Below are 17,754 nucleotides of genomic sequence, written 5' to 3' on the forward strand. Positions count from 1 at the left end.
TAGAGTAGTCACCAGTCACACGTGGCTATTTAAAAACTGTATTAATTACAATTAAATTTAAAACATTTTAAATTCAGCTCCTTTATCTCCCTAGTTAAAATTCAAGTGCTCAGTAGCTATGTATGGCTAGTAGCTACCACTGTAGAGAGTACAAATGCAGGAAGTTCTGATGGATAACACTTCTAGACTGGTAAGGAGGGTAATGAATGAAGACACTTATTTGAAAAACTGTTTTGCCAGCTACAATGGCTGAAACAAAAAAGCACACAGAATAGTATTCCAGCACCTTGTACCCAGTCCTAGTTATAAAAAATATCTTGGTCTAGTTCCTATTAAATGTGTTACTCTAATAGAGTAAAAACGCATCAGAAAAACTCTCCTCAATTTAACCCTGTCTCGGGCCACTGGGCAGAGGTTCTAACTGGTTTACCAAATCACCTACTGTGTGCGCACAGCTGCGCTAGATGCCGCGTCCCGCTGCAGGCCCCCCAGTGGCACTGCAGGCTGTGAGACCTAGCGGAGACATGGAGTACCTTGGGTCCATTCCTTGCATTACAATCTCATCCTGCTTGCACTCCATCATGTCATTTGTAAACATAGCGTGGAAGTACGGGATTGAGGCCGCTAGGACGATCCGGTGGGCACTGAATTTGTGGTCCCCGATCTGTGGGCAGAGTGAAATATAAACAGAGACACTGAGGAATGCACATCCAAAACCCAAACTGCCCCTCCCCCCGCTTAAGCCTCTGCCCCTTGCAATGGTACTGGAGGCATCCCAGTACATGAGAGCTGAGCCTGTCATAGAGACCCTGAGATTTTCAATTCAACACACTCAGTTATAGTAGAAGAATGTAAACAATACATCTTAATGAGGCATTAAAATGGTTAAAAAATTAGAAGCCTGAATGCTTCCAGTGGTAGTTTTTACTTATATGGCAGTCTCACTGCACTGTTCCCAACTCTCCGCCAACTCAAACACCTGATTTCTCATGTTATCCTGACCCCGATTAAAGGCAGATGGAATTGACAAACTGTCCAAGAATCCTGGAGCTCCTGACAGCAGGCTCAAGAAGGGTAAATACACAGTGACAGGAAGAGATAAGGAGAAACAAGACCAGACTTGAATAGGGGCACATGTGGGGATGAAGGACAAAGGAAGCATTGTGGGCACAAATGTTGGGGGGTCCTGGGACAACAACCAGCTCAAATGGCTGGTGCTGTGTACTGGCAGGGGCTCTGCATGGCCCACAAGGCTCAGGCCACACAGGGACAGAGACTCTCTCCAAAGTGTGTCAAACCCTCACTAAGGAGACACATCCTTAGCCTGGGGCTGGGGAGTCCTATAAAGAGCTTTCCAACTATCTGTCAAAAGGATAGTCTTTTTCACAAGCTTTGCCATTTATAGCTTCAAACCACATAAACATTTCCACTTAAGAACTTTCTAGTCTTCAGAAAGAACAGTCTCCCCCCCACCATCCCTGCCCATTTCCACATTAGAGAAATGCCAGAGCATCTCATTACCCAATGCTCTTCCCCGGGTCACATTTATTTAAGGGTTCTAGTTCAAGTTCTGTCACTATGGCCTCTTTTGCACCGCTTTAGGTTTATTATCTGGAAGCTGTTCTTTAAGATTACACCATCTTCCAAACACCAAAGGGGCCTCACTGATTCAGATTCTATGAGTTCCTCGTATAATCCATGTGTTGCTCTCCTACTGGTGTTCAGGGGCATTAAAGGGCTGTGTGCTCTGGGGCAGGGGTCAGAAATTTAAAAAAAAAAAAAAAAAAAGGAAATATTTCTTTTTCTTTTTTTTTTTTTTTTTTAAGTTTACTTATTTATTTTAAGAGAGAGCACGTGGGACGGGGCAGGGGCACAGAAAGAATCCCAAGCAGGCTCTGCAGGGTCAGTGCAGAGCCCGATACAGGGCTCAAACTCCCGAACTGGGAGATCATGACCTGAGCTGAAGTTGGATGCTTAACCTACTAAACCATCCAGATGCCCCTGGAAATATTTCTTAAAGTTGTTCTACAAGGTTTTTCACACCAGCAGCTTCTGGTTCCCTGATTCCTGCTCTCAGGGGCAACTTCTTTCTTCTGGTATTTATCTCACCTTTCTTTTTTTTTTTTTTTTTTAATTTTTAATGTTTATTTACTTTTGAGAGAGACAGAATGTAAGCAGAGGAGGGTGAGAGAGAGAGAGGGAGACACAAAATCCGAAGCAGGCTCCAGGCTCTGAGCTGTCAGCACAGAGCCCAATGTGGGGGCTCAAACTCACGAACCATGAGATCATGCCCTGAGCCGAAGTCCAACCCTTAACCGAATGAGCCACCCAGGCGCCCCTATCTCACCTTTCTAAGTAATGTCCCTATAATAGTTCCTGAGTTTTCACTTCTAGTTATTACTTGTGGCAGCCTAACTACAAACAGCCCCCAGTGATCCCTGCCTCCTGGTGCTCACACCCTTGTGCTGTCCCTCCTATACTGTCTCAGGGTTGGCTTGTCTGGCTGGGCCACATGTACTTCTGAGCAATTGGTGATAAAGTCGGGGCAGGGTTGAGGGGGGAGTGTTCCCCACAACCCTCTTCTCAGGTGTAATAATTTACTAAAATGGCTCACAGAACTCAGGGAAAATGGATTACATACTGTTACTGGTGTAATCATAAAGGGATACACCATAAAGGGACAGTGTAAAGGGATACAAAAGAACAGCCAGATAAAGAGGTACATAGGGCAAAGTCTAGATGGGTCCTGAGCACAGGAGCTTCTGTCCTTATGTGTGCCACTCTCCTCACACATGGCTACCTTCACTAAGCTGGAAGGTTCCTAGGGGTCAAAGGGTGGGACTGAAATTCCAACCCTCTAATCACATGGTTGCCTCCTCTGGGAACCAGCCCCCATCCTGAAGCTATCTAGGGGCCCACAAAGAGTCACCTTATTAGCATAAACTCAGGTGTGGCTGAAAGAGATTTGTAATGAATAACAAAGGACACTCCTATCACTCAGGAAATTCCAAGTGTTTTAGAAGTTTTTGTGTCAGGAACTGGGAACAAAGACCAAATATTATAACAAAAGATGCTTTTATCACCCCTATTCAGGAAATTCCAAGGGTTTGAGGAGCTCTGTGCCAGAAACCAGGGAAAAAGACCAAATACATATTCTTATTATATCAGAATATCATAGGGCATATGCACAATATGTTTGAAAATGTCTTTATTAGCCTTAAACCTGGGTGACAGTTTAGCTGGCTATAAAATTCTAAGTTGGGAATATATTTTTCTATCAGAATTCTGAAGGCATTGCTCCAATGTCTTCTACTTTGTTGCTTTTGAGGAATCTAATGCCCTTCTGAACACTAACCCTCAGTATGTGACTGCTCTCTCTAGAAGCTTTTAGTACTTTCTCTTTATTCTCAGAGTTCTGAATCTAACAGGATTATACCTTGCTGTTGGTGTCCTTTATTCAGCGTGCTTTATCAATCTACAGACTTGATTCTAGTTCTTGGAATACTTTTCCATCCTATTTCTTTGATAATTTCCTCCTATTGTCTATTTTTTCTTTTCCAAAATTTCTATTAGTCGGATGTTAGGCCTCTTGGAATGTGCCTATATTTAAAAAAAATTTTTTTTAATGTTTTTTTTTTAACTTTTTTTTACATTTATTTATTTTTGAGAGACAGAGAGACACAGCACAAATGGGGAGGGGCAGAGAGAGAAGGAGACAGAATCTGAAGCAGGCTCCAGGCTCTGAGCTGTCAGCACAGAGCCCGATGTGGGGCTTGAACTCACAAACCATGAGATCATTACCTGGGCTGAAGTTGGACGCTCAACCAACTGAGCCACCCAGGTGCACCCCTTTAATGTTTATTTTTGAGGGGGGAGGGGCAAGGGGAGAGAGAGAGGGAGATACAGAATCCAAAGCAGGCTCCAGGCCCTGAGCTGTCAGCATAGAGCCCAACATGGGGCTCAAACCTATGAACCACGAGATCATGACCCAAGCCAAAGTCAGATGCTCAACTGACTGAGCCACTGAGGCGCCCCATGTTTTTTTCACCTGTTCCCCATTTTCCATCTCTTTCATTTGGTCAGTCTCCTGGGAATCTTCTTCAACTTTATCTTTCAATATTTCCGTGTTGTAGCTTTTTATAAGGCTATGGTGTATTTTTAATTTCCAAGAGGCCCTTCTTGTTTTCTGAAGGTCTCCCCCATCCAGCTTTTTACTGAAAGAAACTTATTCATCTTTCACAAATGCAGTATTTTCTCTAACCTTTCTCAATATTATAGTTAGGGGCACCTGGGTGGCTTAGTTGGTTAAGTGTCTGACTCTAGACTTCAGCTCAAGTCATGATCTCATGGCCATGAGATCAAGCCCTGTGTGGGCTCTGCACCACTGGCCCGGAACCTGCTTGGGATTCTCACTCTCTCTTCCCCTCCTCCATGCTGTCTCTTTTCTGAGACTCTCAAAATAAATAAATAACCTTTTTTTAAAATGTTAATTTTTTTTCTTCTTTTTCTCCTCTTCCTCCCTTTTACTGTTATTCCTCTGAGTTCTTTTCTCCCCCATTTGTTTTGGTCTCTGTCTTTTATGTTAGAGGCTTGCTTTAAATGCCTCATGACAGTGGCTATCTGCTGATACTTTAAAAAAAAATTTTTTTTAATGTTTAAATTTTGAGAGAGAGACAGAGTGTGAGCAAGGGAGGGGCAGAGAGAGAGAGAGGGAGACACAGAATCTGAAGCAGGCTCCAGGCTCTGAGCTGTCAGCACAGAGCCTGACATGGGGCTCAAACCCATGAACCGTGAGATCATAACCTGAACCGAAGTCAGATGCTCAACCGACTGAGCCAACCAGGCACCCCTAACTGCTGATATTTTTAGAAACTGTTTGAAAGTTCTGTGTGGGAGAACTAGGCTTATCAACTTGTGGACGTCACAATGGTGACCAAGCAAGACCCTGCCATTCTGAGGACCCCTAAAAATAGTATCTTTGGAATTTTTCTCTGTGGCAAACTTTATCAGAGCTGGATCTTCCAATCTCTTGGATGGGAGTGCCTGCCTGCAGATATTCTGAAAAGTAGGTTAGAGAGGTGATGGTCCTACCATTCACTATTTAGACCTCTGCCTTAAAGCCTTTATTTTCAGTTTTGCACCATATTCCATCCCCCCTTCTATCCTTGGTATGCCTCTGGTTCAATATGTAAGACTGAAATTCTGGTCTCCTGGGAGAGTGGGGGAGGAGTTGTAGGCAACTAATTGCTTTTCACACAGACTTTCAACTAATCTTCCTGTTTTCAGTATTTTGTTTCTCCAATTCTGGAACTATTCCAGGGTTCTGCATTACAAATCCTCTTTCTTCTTAGTCTCTCCCCCGGCAGGCACTTTCAGTTCCTCTGGCCCTCAAAGCTCACCACACTTCCTACTTTCTGGTGTCAACATTCCATTGACCTCTCATCTACTGATACCTCTTCTCCCTCTTACTATCATTTTAATGGGATTACAGCAGAGCACGGGGGTTAAAATGTGTGTTCAATTAGCTGTGTTAAACTGCCATGCATCTATTTTTCATCCGGGAAGTAGACAGAAGACAAAAGAATAAACGGTACATGCATAAATTAGGTGACCTGGTTTCCCCAAAAAGCTCAGGTAAAGAGAAGGCAGGCCTATCTTGGGATACATTAGCCAGATTACAACTGAACTCTGTATTTTGTTAAAGGGGACAACAAATTTGTCTTTATCCAGAAGAGGGAGACCAAGCTGGGAGAAGGTCTGGAAGCTACATCTTAAGAGGAATGGCTAAAGGATAGCCCATTTGTAAAAGATAATTCGGGAGGGGGGACACAGCAGCTGTCCTCAAACCCTAGAAGGGCCATCACATGGACGAGGGCAGATCCAGAAATGACAGGGAGGCAGATTTTAGTTTATTACAAAGAATAAGGTCCTATCACCTAAGAATGTTTAGGGCGGTTCTTCACCAGTCCCAAACCTATTAAGGGATCTTCCAATTCTATAATCCTAAGATACCACATTTTTGTGAAAAGCTTTAAAAAACCCAAATACTCTCATTTATAATCTCAGTTTTAAAAAATCACTTAAAAAATGAGATGATCAGGGGTGCCTGTCTGGGTAGTTCAGTCGGCTGAATGACCAACTCTTGATTTTGGCTCAGGTCATGATTCCACGGCCATGGGATCAAGCCCCCTCAGGGCTGTGTGCTGAGTGTGAGCCTGCTTAAGATTCTCTCTCTCTCTCCCTCTGCTTCTCTCTGCAGCTTGCGCACACTTTCTTTAAAAAAAAAAAAAAAAAAAAAGGAAAAGAAAGAGACACAGAGATAGAGAGAGATGATCATTTACTGAATTCCTTTTTGTTAAGTACCCATTATGCATTATTTTCTCATTTTGGCCCTCATAGCAACCTGTGCATTAAGTAGCTACTGTGAATTCCCTTTTGTAAAAGAGGAAATGAAGATTTAGAAGTTAAATAACTTGCCTGAAAATTAAGTAGCTATTATGTAAAAGAGAAGGAATTATGCTTGAGCTGTTTACTAGTGGAGTTTGAGAGGGACCTAGTAAATAAACACCTCTTCCCAGCTCAAGTTCTCAGCCATGTGGGAAATTTTTGAAATAATAAAAAAACTTACACATGATAAAAAAAATTAGATAGAACTAAACACACATATACATACCAGTGAATAAAAGTAAAGCTGGGGGAATCTGAGTAAGAGTGTTGAATTACATCAATGTCAAAATCTTAGTTGTGATGTTGTACTGAAGTTTTGTAAGATTACCATGGGGGAAACTGGGTAAAGGGTAAACAGGATCTCCTTGTTATTATTTCCTCTTTTTACTTATTTTTATTTTAGAGAGAGACAGCATGCATGGGGGAGGGGACACAAGGAGGGGGGGAGAGTGGGGGAGAGGGAGCGAGGGAGGGGGGAGGGAGGGAGGGAGGGAGGGGGAGAGAGAGAGAGAGAGAGAGAGAGAGAGAGAGAATCTTAAGCAGGTACCACGCTCAGTATGGAGTTTCATGTGGGGCTCCATCCCATGACCCTGGGATCATGACCTGAGCCGAAATCAAGAGTTGGACGCTCAACCGAATGAGCCACCCAGGCGCCCTGCACTGTTGTTATTTCAAATAACTGCATACAAATCTACAATTATCTCAAAATAAAAAGTTCATTTGAAAAAAAAAAAAAAGGAATAAAGCAAGGGTGCTTTGGTGGCACCACTAGAACGGAATCAGACCATTAATTTAAAGTATTGGAAAGAGCTAGGTTCCAAGTCCAAGCTAGGGCAGAAGGAAAAAAGTAAATATGTGGTATAATGAAACACTCTGAACTGAAAGAGTTAAATGCATGACCACATATGGAGCTGCCTGGGTTGGATCAGGATATCAGGTCTCTGTGCACACAGCACACACCTAGTGCCTGTGCTCACACTACTCCTTAGTAAGCGCATGGATCAACACCAGCCACTTAACTGCTCTGGAATGGTATGCGATGACTAGCATCTACAAAGCAAATTAGGGGCAATCCCAGGACTCCCTAGGTACCTAAGTGTGCTTCTGAGAAAAAAACACCAATTCCAACTGAAATCCCAAACAACTTCCACTAAAACTGCAGCAAAGACTCGGCACTCAGGCCATCTGGCTTCTACAAAGAGTGGAAACAGAACCTCTTTCTAAGCAGGGGCTCTGCACAGTAGGATCTGAAGAGACTGAAGCTCACCTATAGAGTTCCTCTGTATGTTTTTTTTGTTTTTTTTTTTTTTAATTATGAAGCCCCTGTAACTTATAATGTCTGTTAATAGCTTTGTTGGGAAAATTAAGAGCTAATGGGATTAAATGAAGGGGAAGAAGGTAAGGGTAACATAAATCCACATGTGTTGCAACTCCTCTATACTTGGTTTTAAAAATCATGAACACACTATTCTGTCGATAGTTGTTAAAAATCAAAGTGGCCTCCATGATGCAAGTACAGATATGAAAAGGAAAGTGATGTGATGTGAAGCTGGAAAAGTAGATAGGGCACTCAGAAATTCTACATTTTACTTTAAGAGTGTTAGGAAACCAGGAAACAGTACAAGGAAGGGTCTCTAAGGCCATGGAGCCATTCTCTGCAGGCAGAGCATGAACTGGGAGTTGCCATTCACTTAGATGAGAAATGACACAGAAGGGCTATGTTAGGGGTAGAAGATGGAGTCAAGTTTGGGACAAGATGCCACTGAGTGCCTGGGAGGCATCCGAACAGATACTGTGTAGTAAGTGGATGGCTACATCTGGAACACAGAGAGATGGAGTCTAGGCTCAAATGACACTTTTTGGAGTTGTCAGTGTAGAGACAAGAAGAGGTCACCGAGGGAGAGAGCTTAGAGTGCAAAGAGGGTATAAGAAGCCTTGTGGAACTCTGACAGTCAAAGCCTACCTACTGGGGACGCATCTGCAAGGCAACGGAAGGAAAGTACAGGAAGGAAAAGAAAAGAAGAGAAGCAAGGAGCCGCCTGAAGGAAGAGAAGAGCATGGGGGCAGCGGTGGCTCATGATGCCATGTAACCATAACACATGGCCATGTGACACAAACGTGCAAGCTAGAAGGCCCAGCCCGTGCTAGCAAGGTCACCTCATATAGGCCTCCTCCATGTTTGGCTTCTCAACTTATGAGATCGTCCCTATTCATCTGACTTCTCAAGAGTTTTTAAGAAGATCAAATAGAAAGATGTACAAATAGAAAGATGCTGCGAACGTCATTCGACCAAATCAGCAGGGTCACTCCAAATTCCTGAAGTTCTAGTGGGAAAAAAGTGTTGCCCTGTGCATATCATGCGGATGTTACTGCCAATCCTGAGTCTTGTTGGAGGAATGGATCTGTGCTGATTTGTCCCAGCTTGGCCACCAATGGGACATGACTCAAGGGCATATTTGCAAACCTGATGTTGGTGCTCCACAACAGTAAATAGATGAATAAATCAATGACTAGATGGATGGGCTCTGGAGCAGATTGAAGCTATTTAGCTTTTTCTGAGCAGAGCCTCAGAATTGCAACATTGGTCTTATTAAATCAACTGATAGGTAATACATGTGAAAATACCCTAGCACACTGCCAGGCACTTAGCAGAGATTTAACAAAAGTTTGTTTTTACACCCAGCTGAGAGTAACAGCCATAGAAGGCTAAGATAAATAACTAAAATCCTCACAAGTTCAGTCTGATTCATAGAGATTAAACCTTGAGTTTTAGAGCCAGCTCTACTACAGATATAAGCAAGCTGCCCAATCCTCCTATGTTTTGCTTCTAGGTTGGACTGCATTTCCAGGTAGGATTACTACTTAATGCTGGTATAGCAAGGAATACAGTAAAAACAAACAAATAAAAAAAAAACCACCAAAAAAAACACATTAAAATTCTCAAGAGAAGCACTATAAATACTGGTAAATGTTACTGTGATCAACCACTCTATTAGAAAGTACAGCGCAGTATTAAAGGTCAAAATATTTACCAATCGCTTTATCTGATCATTCCAAGGGAGACAGCACAAGCCATATGGTACATACAAACCGTGCCAACTTCCAGGCCAGCTGTTCTCTTTCTGTGTGACCAAGGCAAATCTCTTCCCTTCACCCCTGAGCCTCAGTTTCTTCATCTGTAAATAAGGGGCTCTAACTGGATCGGGTGTCTCAATAGGTAGTAACTGTATTAATAACAGCCATCTAACACGAATTCAGCAAAGCTTTGCTTTTTGCTCATGATGGTACCTACATATGTTTGAAAAGTAATTACGCCCACCTCTTGAACGTATCATTTATCTGGCTGACAGACTGGTGCACATTTGGATATGAGAGCCCCTGGCAATAACTCTGCTGAGTCCCTGTGGCACAGGAACCTCTTCACCAGAGGTTAGTAGAATCTGAGACTATAAGCAAAAAGAACCAGAAGACCTGAGCACCTCATCATTTACCTAAATTTTGACTTGCTTTAACACACACACACACACACACACACACTCACACCTAGCTTCCATTTTTTTCCTTGGAAAGACTGGGAAATTTTCCATTCACAGCCCTGCTTTGGTGGTATCTTTAGATCAACAAGGATAGTGTAGCATGACACCACAAATTCTGTTTCCTATCAACAGACAGGTGGGGCTCAAGATTCAACCAGCTGCTTATTCAAGCAGGAAAAGCAGCAGGGCAAAATCTGAGTTGGGAGTAATCTGAGACAGGTGTTCCCAAAGAAAGCAAAAGATATGCCCAGAATAGATTTCCCTTTGATGGAAAGCATTTTGATACTTTTGCTCCTACCTTCAAACATCTCACAAGGAACATAAATAAAACACTAAGGGAACAGTTAAGTGCCCAGCCTGTGCAGACAGATTACCCTTGGGATAAGTGGGATTTAAGACTAAGCTTTTAGGCAGTCACAAGAGACGCTGAAAGTGCATAAGTAGTAATCCATGATTTTACTGAGGCACAAATTTGAATCATAAAGGCTATGCAGGAAGCTGGTGCGTGAGACTGTGTCTACAAAATGGAAATGTAGTAGGGATGCATTAATCTCTAAAATTCCTTTAGGCTAGAAAATCAATAATTATAAACCCTTTAAGACAGATAGCATATCATTGTAGATAAGAGCAAGTGCTCTGGAGCTAGAATACCTGGGTTCAGATCCAGTTTCTGCCATTTGCTAGCTGTGTGACTCTGGGCTAGTCACTCAACCTCTCTGTGCCTCAATTCACACATCTGCAAAATGTTATTAAACAGTACCTTTCTTGGGGTGCCTGGGTGGCTCAGTCAGTTAAGCGTCCAACTTGGCTGAGGTCATGATCTTGCGGTCGTGAGTTAAGCCCCACGTCAGGCTCTGGGCCTGGAGCCTACTTTGGATTCTGTGTCTCCCTCTCTCTCTGCCCCTCCCCTGTTCACACTCTGTCTCTCTCAAAAACAAATAAACATTAAAAAAAAATTTAAACAGTACCTTTTTCCTGGGGTTAATTGTGAGGATTAAATTAATCTCTGTAAGGCATTTAAAATAGTGCATGGCACATATTAAGTGCAATATAACTGTTAAATAAATGTCCTCAAATATAAGACTGTATAGAAGTTTTCTTAACTATTTATTTATTTATTTATTTATTTATTTATTTATTTATTTATTTTGAGAGAAAGAGAGAGAAAGAGAGAGAGAACGCACAAGTCAGGGTGGGGCAGAAAGACAGGGAGAGAGAGAGAATCCCAAGTAGGCTTCGCACTGCCAACACAGAATCTGATGCGGGGCTTGAACTCACAAATAGTGAGATCAAGACCTGAGCCAAAGTTGATGCTTCACCAACTAAGCCACCCAGGTGCCCCATTTTTTAATAAATATCTTATTTTTAAGTAACCTCTACACCCAAAACGTAGGGCTCAAACCAAGATCCAGAGTCCTTTGCTCCCAGCCAATAGAAGTTATTTTTAAGATCTTTAGAGAAGGGGTCAGCAAACTATAGTCTATGGGCCCAAATCTGGCCTGCCTCTTGTTTTTGTGTGGCCCATGAGCTAAGTGTAGTTTTTCACATTAAAAAAAAAATTTTTTTTTAATGTTTATTTATTTTTGACAGAGAGAGACAGAGCGTGAGTGGGGGAGGGGCAGAGAGAGAGGGAGACACAGAATCGGAAGCAGGCTCCAGGCTCCGAGCTGTCAGCACAGAGCCCAACGCGGGGCTCAAACTCACGGACCACAAGATCATGACCTGAGCCAAAGTCGGATGCCCAGCCAACTGAGCCACCCAGGCGCCCCATTCACATTTTTATATATTTGGGGGGGGGGGGGAGAGAATCAAAAGGAGACTAATGTGACATGTGAGAATTATATGAAATCCAAATTTCAGTGTCCACATACAGTTTTATTGGAACGCAGACATGTCCATACAATCTCAAAGTTGAGTAGCTATGACAGTGACCATTGGCCTACAAAGCCAAAAATATTTACTGTTTGGACCTTTATAGAAAAAGTTTGCAAGGGATGCCTGGGTGGCTCAGTTGGTTAAGCATCTGACTTCAGTTCAGGTCATGATCTCACAGTTCGTGAGTTCGAGTCCCATGTCGGGCTCTGTGCTGTCAGCTCAGAGCCCAGAGCTTGCTTCAGATTCTGTGTCTCCCCCTCTCTCTGCCCCTCCCTTGGCTCGTGCTCTGTCCCTCTCTCTCTCTCTCTTAAAAATAAATAAACATTAAAAAAATAAAAAAATAATAAAAAAAAAGTTTGCTAATTTCTGCTTTAGAGTCACAGGGAACACATATTATGAAGAGGGACGTGAATACATTCTCTAGAAAGGAGAAGATACCGATTGTAACTTAAGAACCCCCTCACCTTACATCACACCTGATTTGCTGGTATTCACAGACTCACTGAACCAGTATGAACTGTCTGCACTTTGTGTATTCAACACTGAGATAAACAGTATCTTATACAAAATGCTCCTTTTAAAAAAGGAAATGAGCTAAGCCCGATATAGAAGCATTCACACTTGAGCCATTAATGGCCTGTTATAGGCCTACTCACCACCAATGTCATTTTTTTTTAAACTTCAGTTTCTTAATCATAGTTACACAATTATTCTCTCTTTCTGCCCCAACCCCCACCCCCATGGAGTTTAAATGCTAATCAGTTTCAGCAATAAAGCAGCCTCGTCCATCAGAAATGGAAGAGGTGGACTGAACGGAGATGCCTTGAAGCATCTGTTTTCCTACCTCAGGTATCAACCAAACCCCTATCTTATGCAGCAACTGCCAAACACAAAGTCAGCTCAACCCAGCTCTCTACCCCTAAACAAAATCTCTTTCAGATTTTAGACAAGTAAGGCTATTTCATGTTGGAGATATGAAGCCTCAGTCACAAGCACTGTATTTTTGTTTTTACCCCCTTAGTAGACTTCAGACTCCTTGAGGGCAAAAAGGGTCTCCTACATCCCTCACATAGCTCAGTAAATAGTCATTGGTATTAAAATACCAACTCTATCCTCAACAGCGACTCAGAAAGTCAACAAACAATTCCCCGTGAAAATAAATCAACTGCACATTCAGAAAGATGGCAGTTTCACTGAAGGTTATAGTCAAAATGGACAGCAGGTTCTCTTGGTTAAATTTAGAAAAGCCTATCAAAAATTGAGCAGGAGGGGCGCCTGGGTGGCTCAGTTGATTAAGCCTCAGACTCTTGATTTCGGCTCAGGTCATGATCTCACGGTTCGTTAGGCTCCATGCTGACAGTATGGGGCCTGCTTGGGATTCTCTCTCTGCCCCTCCCGGGCTCTCTTTCTCTCTCTCTCTCTCTCAAAATAAATTAAAAAAAAAAAAAAAAAAAGATTGAGCAGGAGGCATGATTTTCTACTCATGTCCTTCAAATTTTTCTTACATATATAAATAGGTACAGTAAGTCTGCAAATAAGTGTAACACTTGAGGACTACTGCAATGACAATATGTTTATTATTATTATTTACCTTTAACTAGATATGTCACTAAATAGCCATATAATTAGGTAACTATGTATACTAATAACATATATTAGCTATCAATGATCTGTAATATAACGATGATCTCTTACTAAACTATTTTAGGTTACTTGAAGGTTAACAGAAAACACTTGTGGCTTCAACACATGCCACTAAAAACCTTCCAAAAACATGACTAGCTATAGACTCCCTCTTGTGTCAGCTTTGTCTAGTGCTCCTTACCTTCTGGGAACTTCCATATTCATTCCAACCACACTATATAACATATGATTTAAACCCTAACAATGAGGCCCTTCCTCAGGACTTTTCAAATGAGAAAGAGGGACAATCCCCCCCCCCCAGGATAACAAGGGCCCATCAGATGCTCCACCACCCTCCATGTATGAAAAACCAGTCTGCAGCGGGAGGAGCGCATTGAACATGCAGGGAAGGTATCTTGACAGCATTTCAGTCCCCGGCACATCATCAATATTGTCTTTTCTCCAGTTGGATTACATGAGCCAATAAATGGTTGGTCTTGCTAAGGATAGTTCTGCTATTAAGAGCAGAGCTCTGAGCACCGTGATCCAGAGAAAGCCCTGGGGAAGATCAGAAAAGGCGGACCTGGACCTTCTTTCCCGGCTTTAGTAGATGGGTGGCTTTAGCTCTGACTGGGCCCTTGTCGTGCCTCAAGGCCCCCATTCTGCTCACCAGTCAGGTCTTAAGGGATTACAACACTCAACACAGTAAAGAGAGGTCATTTCTCTCCCCAACTGATGTGTGGATCTGATGCAATTCCTAACCACAGCGAGATTATTTTTATAGATACAGACAAGATTCTTCCAAAATTCATATGATGGGAAAAAGAACTAAAATATCTGAACCAATTTCGAGTAATAAAGTGCACGCAAATGGTCAATATGCACATGAAAAAATGTTTAAAATTATTAGTCATCAGGGAAATGCAAATCAAAACTACGATAAGATACCACTTTACACCCACAATGAGAGCTATTACCAAAACAAAACAAAACAAAAAAACAAAACAAGTGCTGGTGAAGATGTGGAGAAACTAGAAGCCTTGTGCACTGCTTGTACTGCTGGTGCAAATATAAAATGGTGGAAAAGTTTGGAGGTTCTTCAGAAAGTTAAACATAGAATAATAATATGACACAGCAATTCCACTCCTAGGTATATACCCAAAAGGATCGAAAGCATAGTCTCAAAGAGATATTTGTATGCCCATAAATTCACAGCAGCATTATTGACAATAGCCAAAAGGTGGAAACAGCCCACCCAGGTCTCCATCAATAGATGAATGGGTATACAAAATGTGGTATATATACATACAATGGAATATTAGTTAGCCTTAAAAAGGAATGAATCAAGAGAATGAGAAGATAAGCCATAAATGGGGAGCAAATATTTGCAAAGGACCTAACTGATAAAGGGCTGTTAATCAAAACACACAAAGAACTTTTTTTAATTATAATATAATATATTATATAATATATATATTATATATATTATATAATATATAATTATAATATAATATATAAATATATAATATATAAATATATAAATATAAATATATAATAAATAAATAAAGAACATTTATTTATTTTTGAGAGACAGAGTATGAGCAGGGGAGGGGCAGAGAGAGAGAGAGAGAGAGAGAGAGAGAGAGAGAGAGAGAGAGACTGAATCTGAAGCAGGCTCCAGGCTCTGAGCTGTCAGCCTGATGCGGGGCTCAAACCCACAAACCAAGAGATAATGACCTGAGCTGACTGAGCCACCCAGGAGCCCCTCAAAACATACAAAGAACTCTTAAAACCTAACGATAAGAAAACAAACAAGTGAATTTAAAAAACAGGCAAAAGATTTTAACAGACATCTCAGCAAGAAGATACACAGATGGCAAATACGCATATGAAAAGATGTTCCATACCATGTCATCAAGGAAATGTAAATTAAAAAAAAAGTATCTCTGTGCATCTATTATGATGGCCAAAATCCAAAACACTGAAAACACCAAATGGTGACAAAGATGTGCAGCATCGGGAACTCTCATTCATGCTGGTGGGAATGTAAAATGGTATAGCCACTTTGGAAGACAATTTGGCATTTTCTTTAAAAAGAAAATTTTTTTAAATCTTTATTTATTTTTGAGAGAGGGAGAGAGAGACAGAGCGTGAGCAGGAACAGAGAGAGAAGGAGACACAGAATCCGAAGCAGGCTCCAGGCTCCGAGCTATCAGCACAGAACCCGATGCAGGGTTCAAACCCACGAACTGCGAGATCATGACCTGAGCCCCAGTCGGACGCTAACCGACTGAGCCACCCAGGTGCCCCTAATTTGGCATTTTCTTATAAAACTAAACATATTCTCATCATACAATCTAAAATCACACTCCCTGAGATTTCCCCAAAGGAGTTAAAAACCTATGTCCGCACTAAAACCTTCATGTGAATGTTTATAGCAGCCACATTCATAATTACCAAAAGTTAAAAGGATACCCTGAAGATATCCTTCAGAGGCTGAATGGATAAATAAGCTGTGGTCCATCCATCCAGACATGGAATACCATTCAGCGCAAAAAGAAATGAGCTATCAAGCCATGAAAGGATGTAGAGGAAGTTTAAAACCTATATTGCTAAGTGAAAGAAGCCAATCTGAAAAGGCTACATACTACAGGATTGCAACACTCGGGAAAAGGCAAACTATGGAGACAATAAAAGGATCAGTGGTTGCCTGTGGGTGTAGGGAGAGAGAGATGAAAGGTAGAGCACAGAGGGGTTTTAGGGCAGTGAAACCATTCTTTGTGATACTATAATGGTGCTTACATGTTATTATATATGTCAAAAATCACAGAACATACGCGACTAAGAGGGGACCTTGATGTACACCATAAGCTCTGATCATGATGTATTCGTGTGGGTTTGATTATGACAAGTGTACCACACTCTGGTGCAGAAACTGATAGTGAGGGGTGCTGTGTGTGCTGTGGGGGTAGTGGGTATACGGGAAATTTCTATACCTTCTGCTCAATTTTACTGTGAACCTAAAACTACTCTAAAAAATAAAGCCTTTTAAAAAAATTTTAAGTAAATGCTGCCCCCAATGTGGGGCTTAAACTTATGACCCCAAGATCAAGAGCTGCATGCTCCACTGCCTGAGCCAGCCAAGTGCCCCAAGTCTTTTTTTTTTTTAAGGAATTAAATTAGAATACATACTACAAGGTGGATGAACCTTGAAAACATTATACTAAGCAAAATAAACCTGACACAAAGGTCAATACTGTATGATTCTACTTACAGGAGAGGTCTAGAATAGGCAAATCAGAGACAGAAAAGGAGGGTCAAAGGGTTATAGGGTTCTGTTTTGGGTGATGAAAAAGGTTTGTAATAGACAGTGGGCGAGGGTGATGGTTACACATTTTAAGTGTATTTAATTGAGATAGGGAGACTGAAGGATTCCATAAATATCTGCACTTTACTCCTTTTCCTACTTCTATTCTTGCTAGGACCTAAACGTCCACCCCACTTTACTCAGGCCTTATAAAGCAAATAGTGTATGTCCTCTTGTAAGTAAGGGACAAGGAGTTAATAATGATTTCTTTAGAATAGATAACATCTAAGGAAGAACCAGATGAGAATGGCTGGGAAGCCCTCGTATGCACATTTCAGACCACCACAGCTCTGGACATCTTGACACCCAGGCCCTATGGCTCCTGGGAATAACACCTGGGCCCTCCTCTTTGTTCCAACCAGTTCCTGGATGCGTGAGTGGACATGTAATCCACCACACCACAGTCTTCAACAAAAACCCCAAGACCATGAGCAAAGACGAGACTCCCTCTTTTCCCTTCTGAGTCTCCGGGATTCTCTGTACCTGCACTCTCTCTATACCTTCAATAAACTCTGCTTTCACCTCCTGCTGGCTTACATTTAAAGTCCATCCATCCTCTGGGTCTCTGGACCCAACTTGCTGGCATCATAATGACAAATGAATTATACATTTAAAAATGGTTTAAAATGTAAATAATAATAATAATTAAAATAGTATAATAAAAGGATAATGTGGGAGGAATCACTCTCTCCATTTCGAGATTTACTATATAGCCAGAATAAGTAGTGTAGGGATAGGGACCTTGACCAATGGAAGAGAACTAGGAACCCAGAAGTAACCTCACCCAAGTATGACCAACTGATTTTTTTTTTCTTAGTAGGCTCCATGCCCAGCATGGAGCCCAAAGCAGGGCTTAAACTCACAACCCTGAGATCAAGACCTGAGCTGAGATCAAGAATCAGACGC

The 17,754-nt window shown here is 41.7% G+C and overlaps 1 protein-coding gene across 3 annotated transcripts in view; it reads right to left on the reverse strand.

Moving 5' to 3' along the window:
- The window catches only part of KLHL18 (kelch like family member 18), a 54,875-nt gene that overhangs the window by 21,348 nt on the left and 15,773 nt on the right, over positions 1-17,754 (reverse strand). For all 3 annotated transcript variants that reach the window (XM_027038573.2, XM_027038572.2, XM_027038574.2), the window contains one exon: positions 534-664. In XM_027038573.2, coding sequence (XP_026894374.1) covers positions 534-664 — 131 coding nt within the window. The remainder of the gene's footprint in view (positions 1-533; positions 665-17,754) is intronic.

The sequence above is a fragment of the Acinonyx jubatus genome, chromosome A2, assembly GCF_027475565.1.
Source record: "Acinonyx jubatus isolate Ajub_Pintada_27869175 chromosome A2, VMU_Ajub_asm_v1.0, whole genome shotgun sequence".
NCBI classification, from domain to species: Eukaryota; Metazoa; Chordata; class Mammalia; order Carnivora; family Felidae; genus Acinonyx; species Acinonyx jubatus.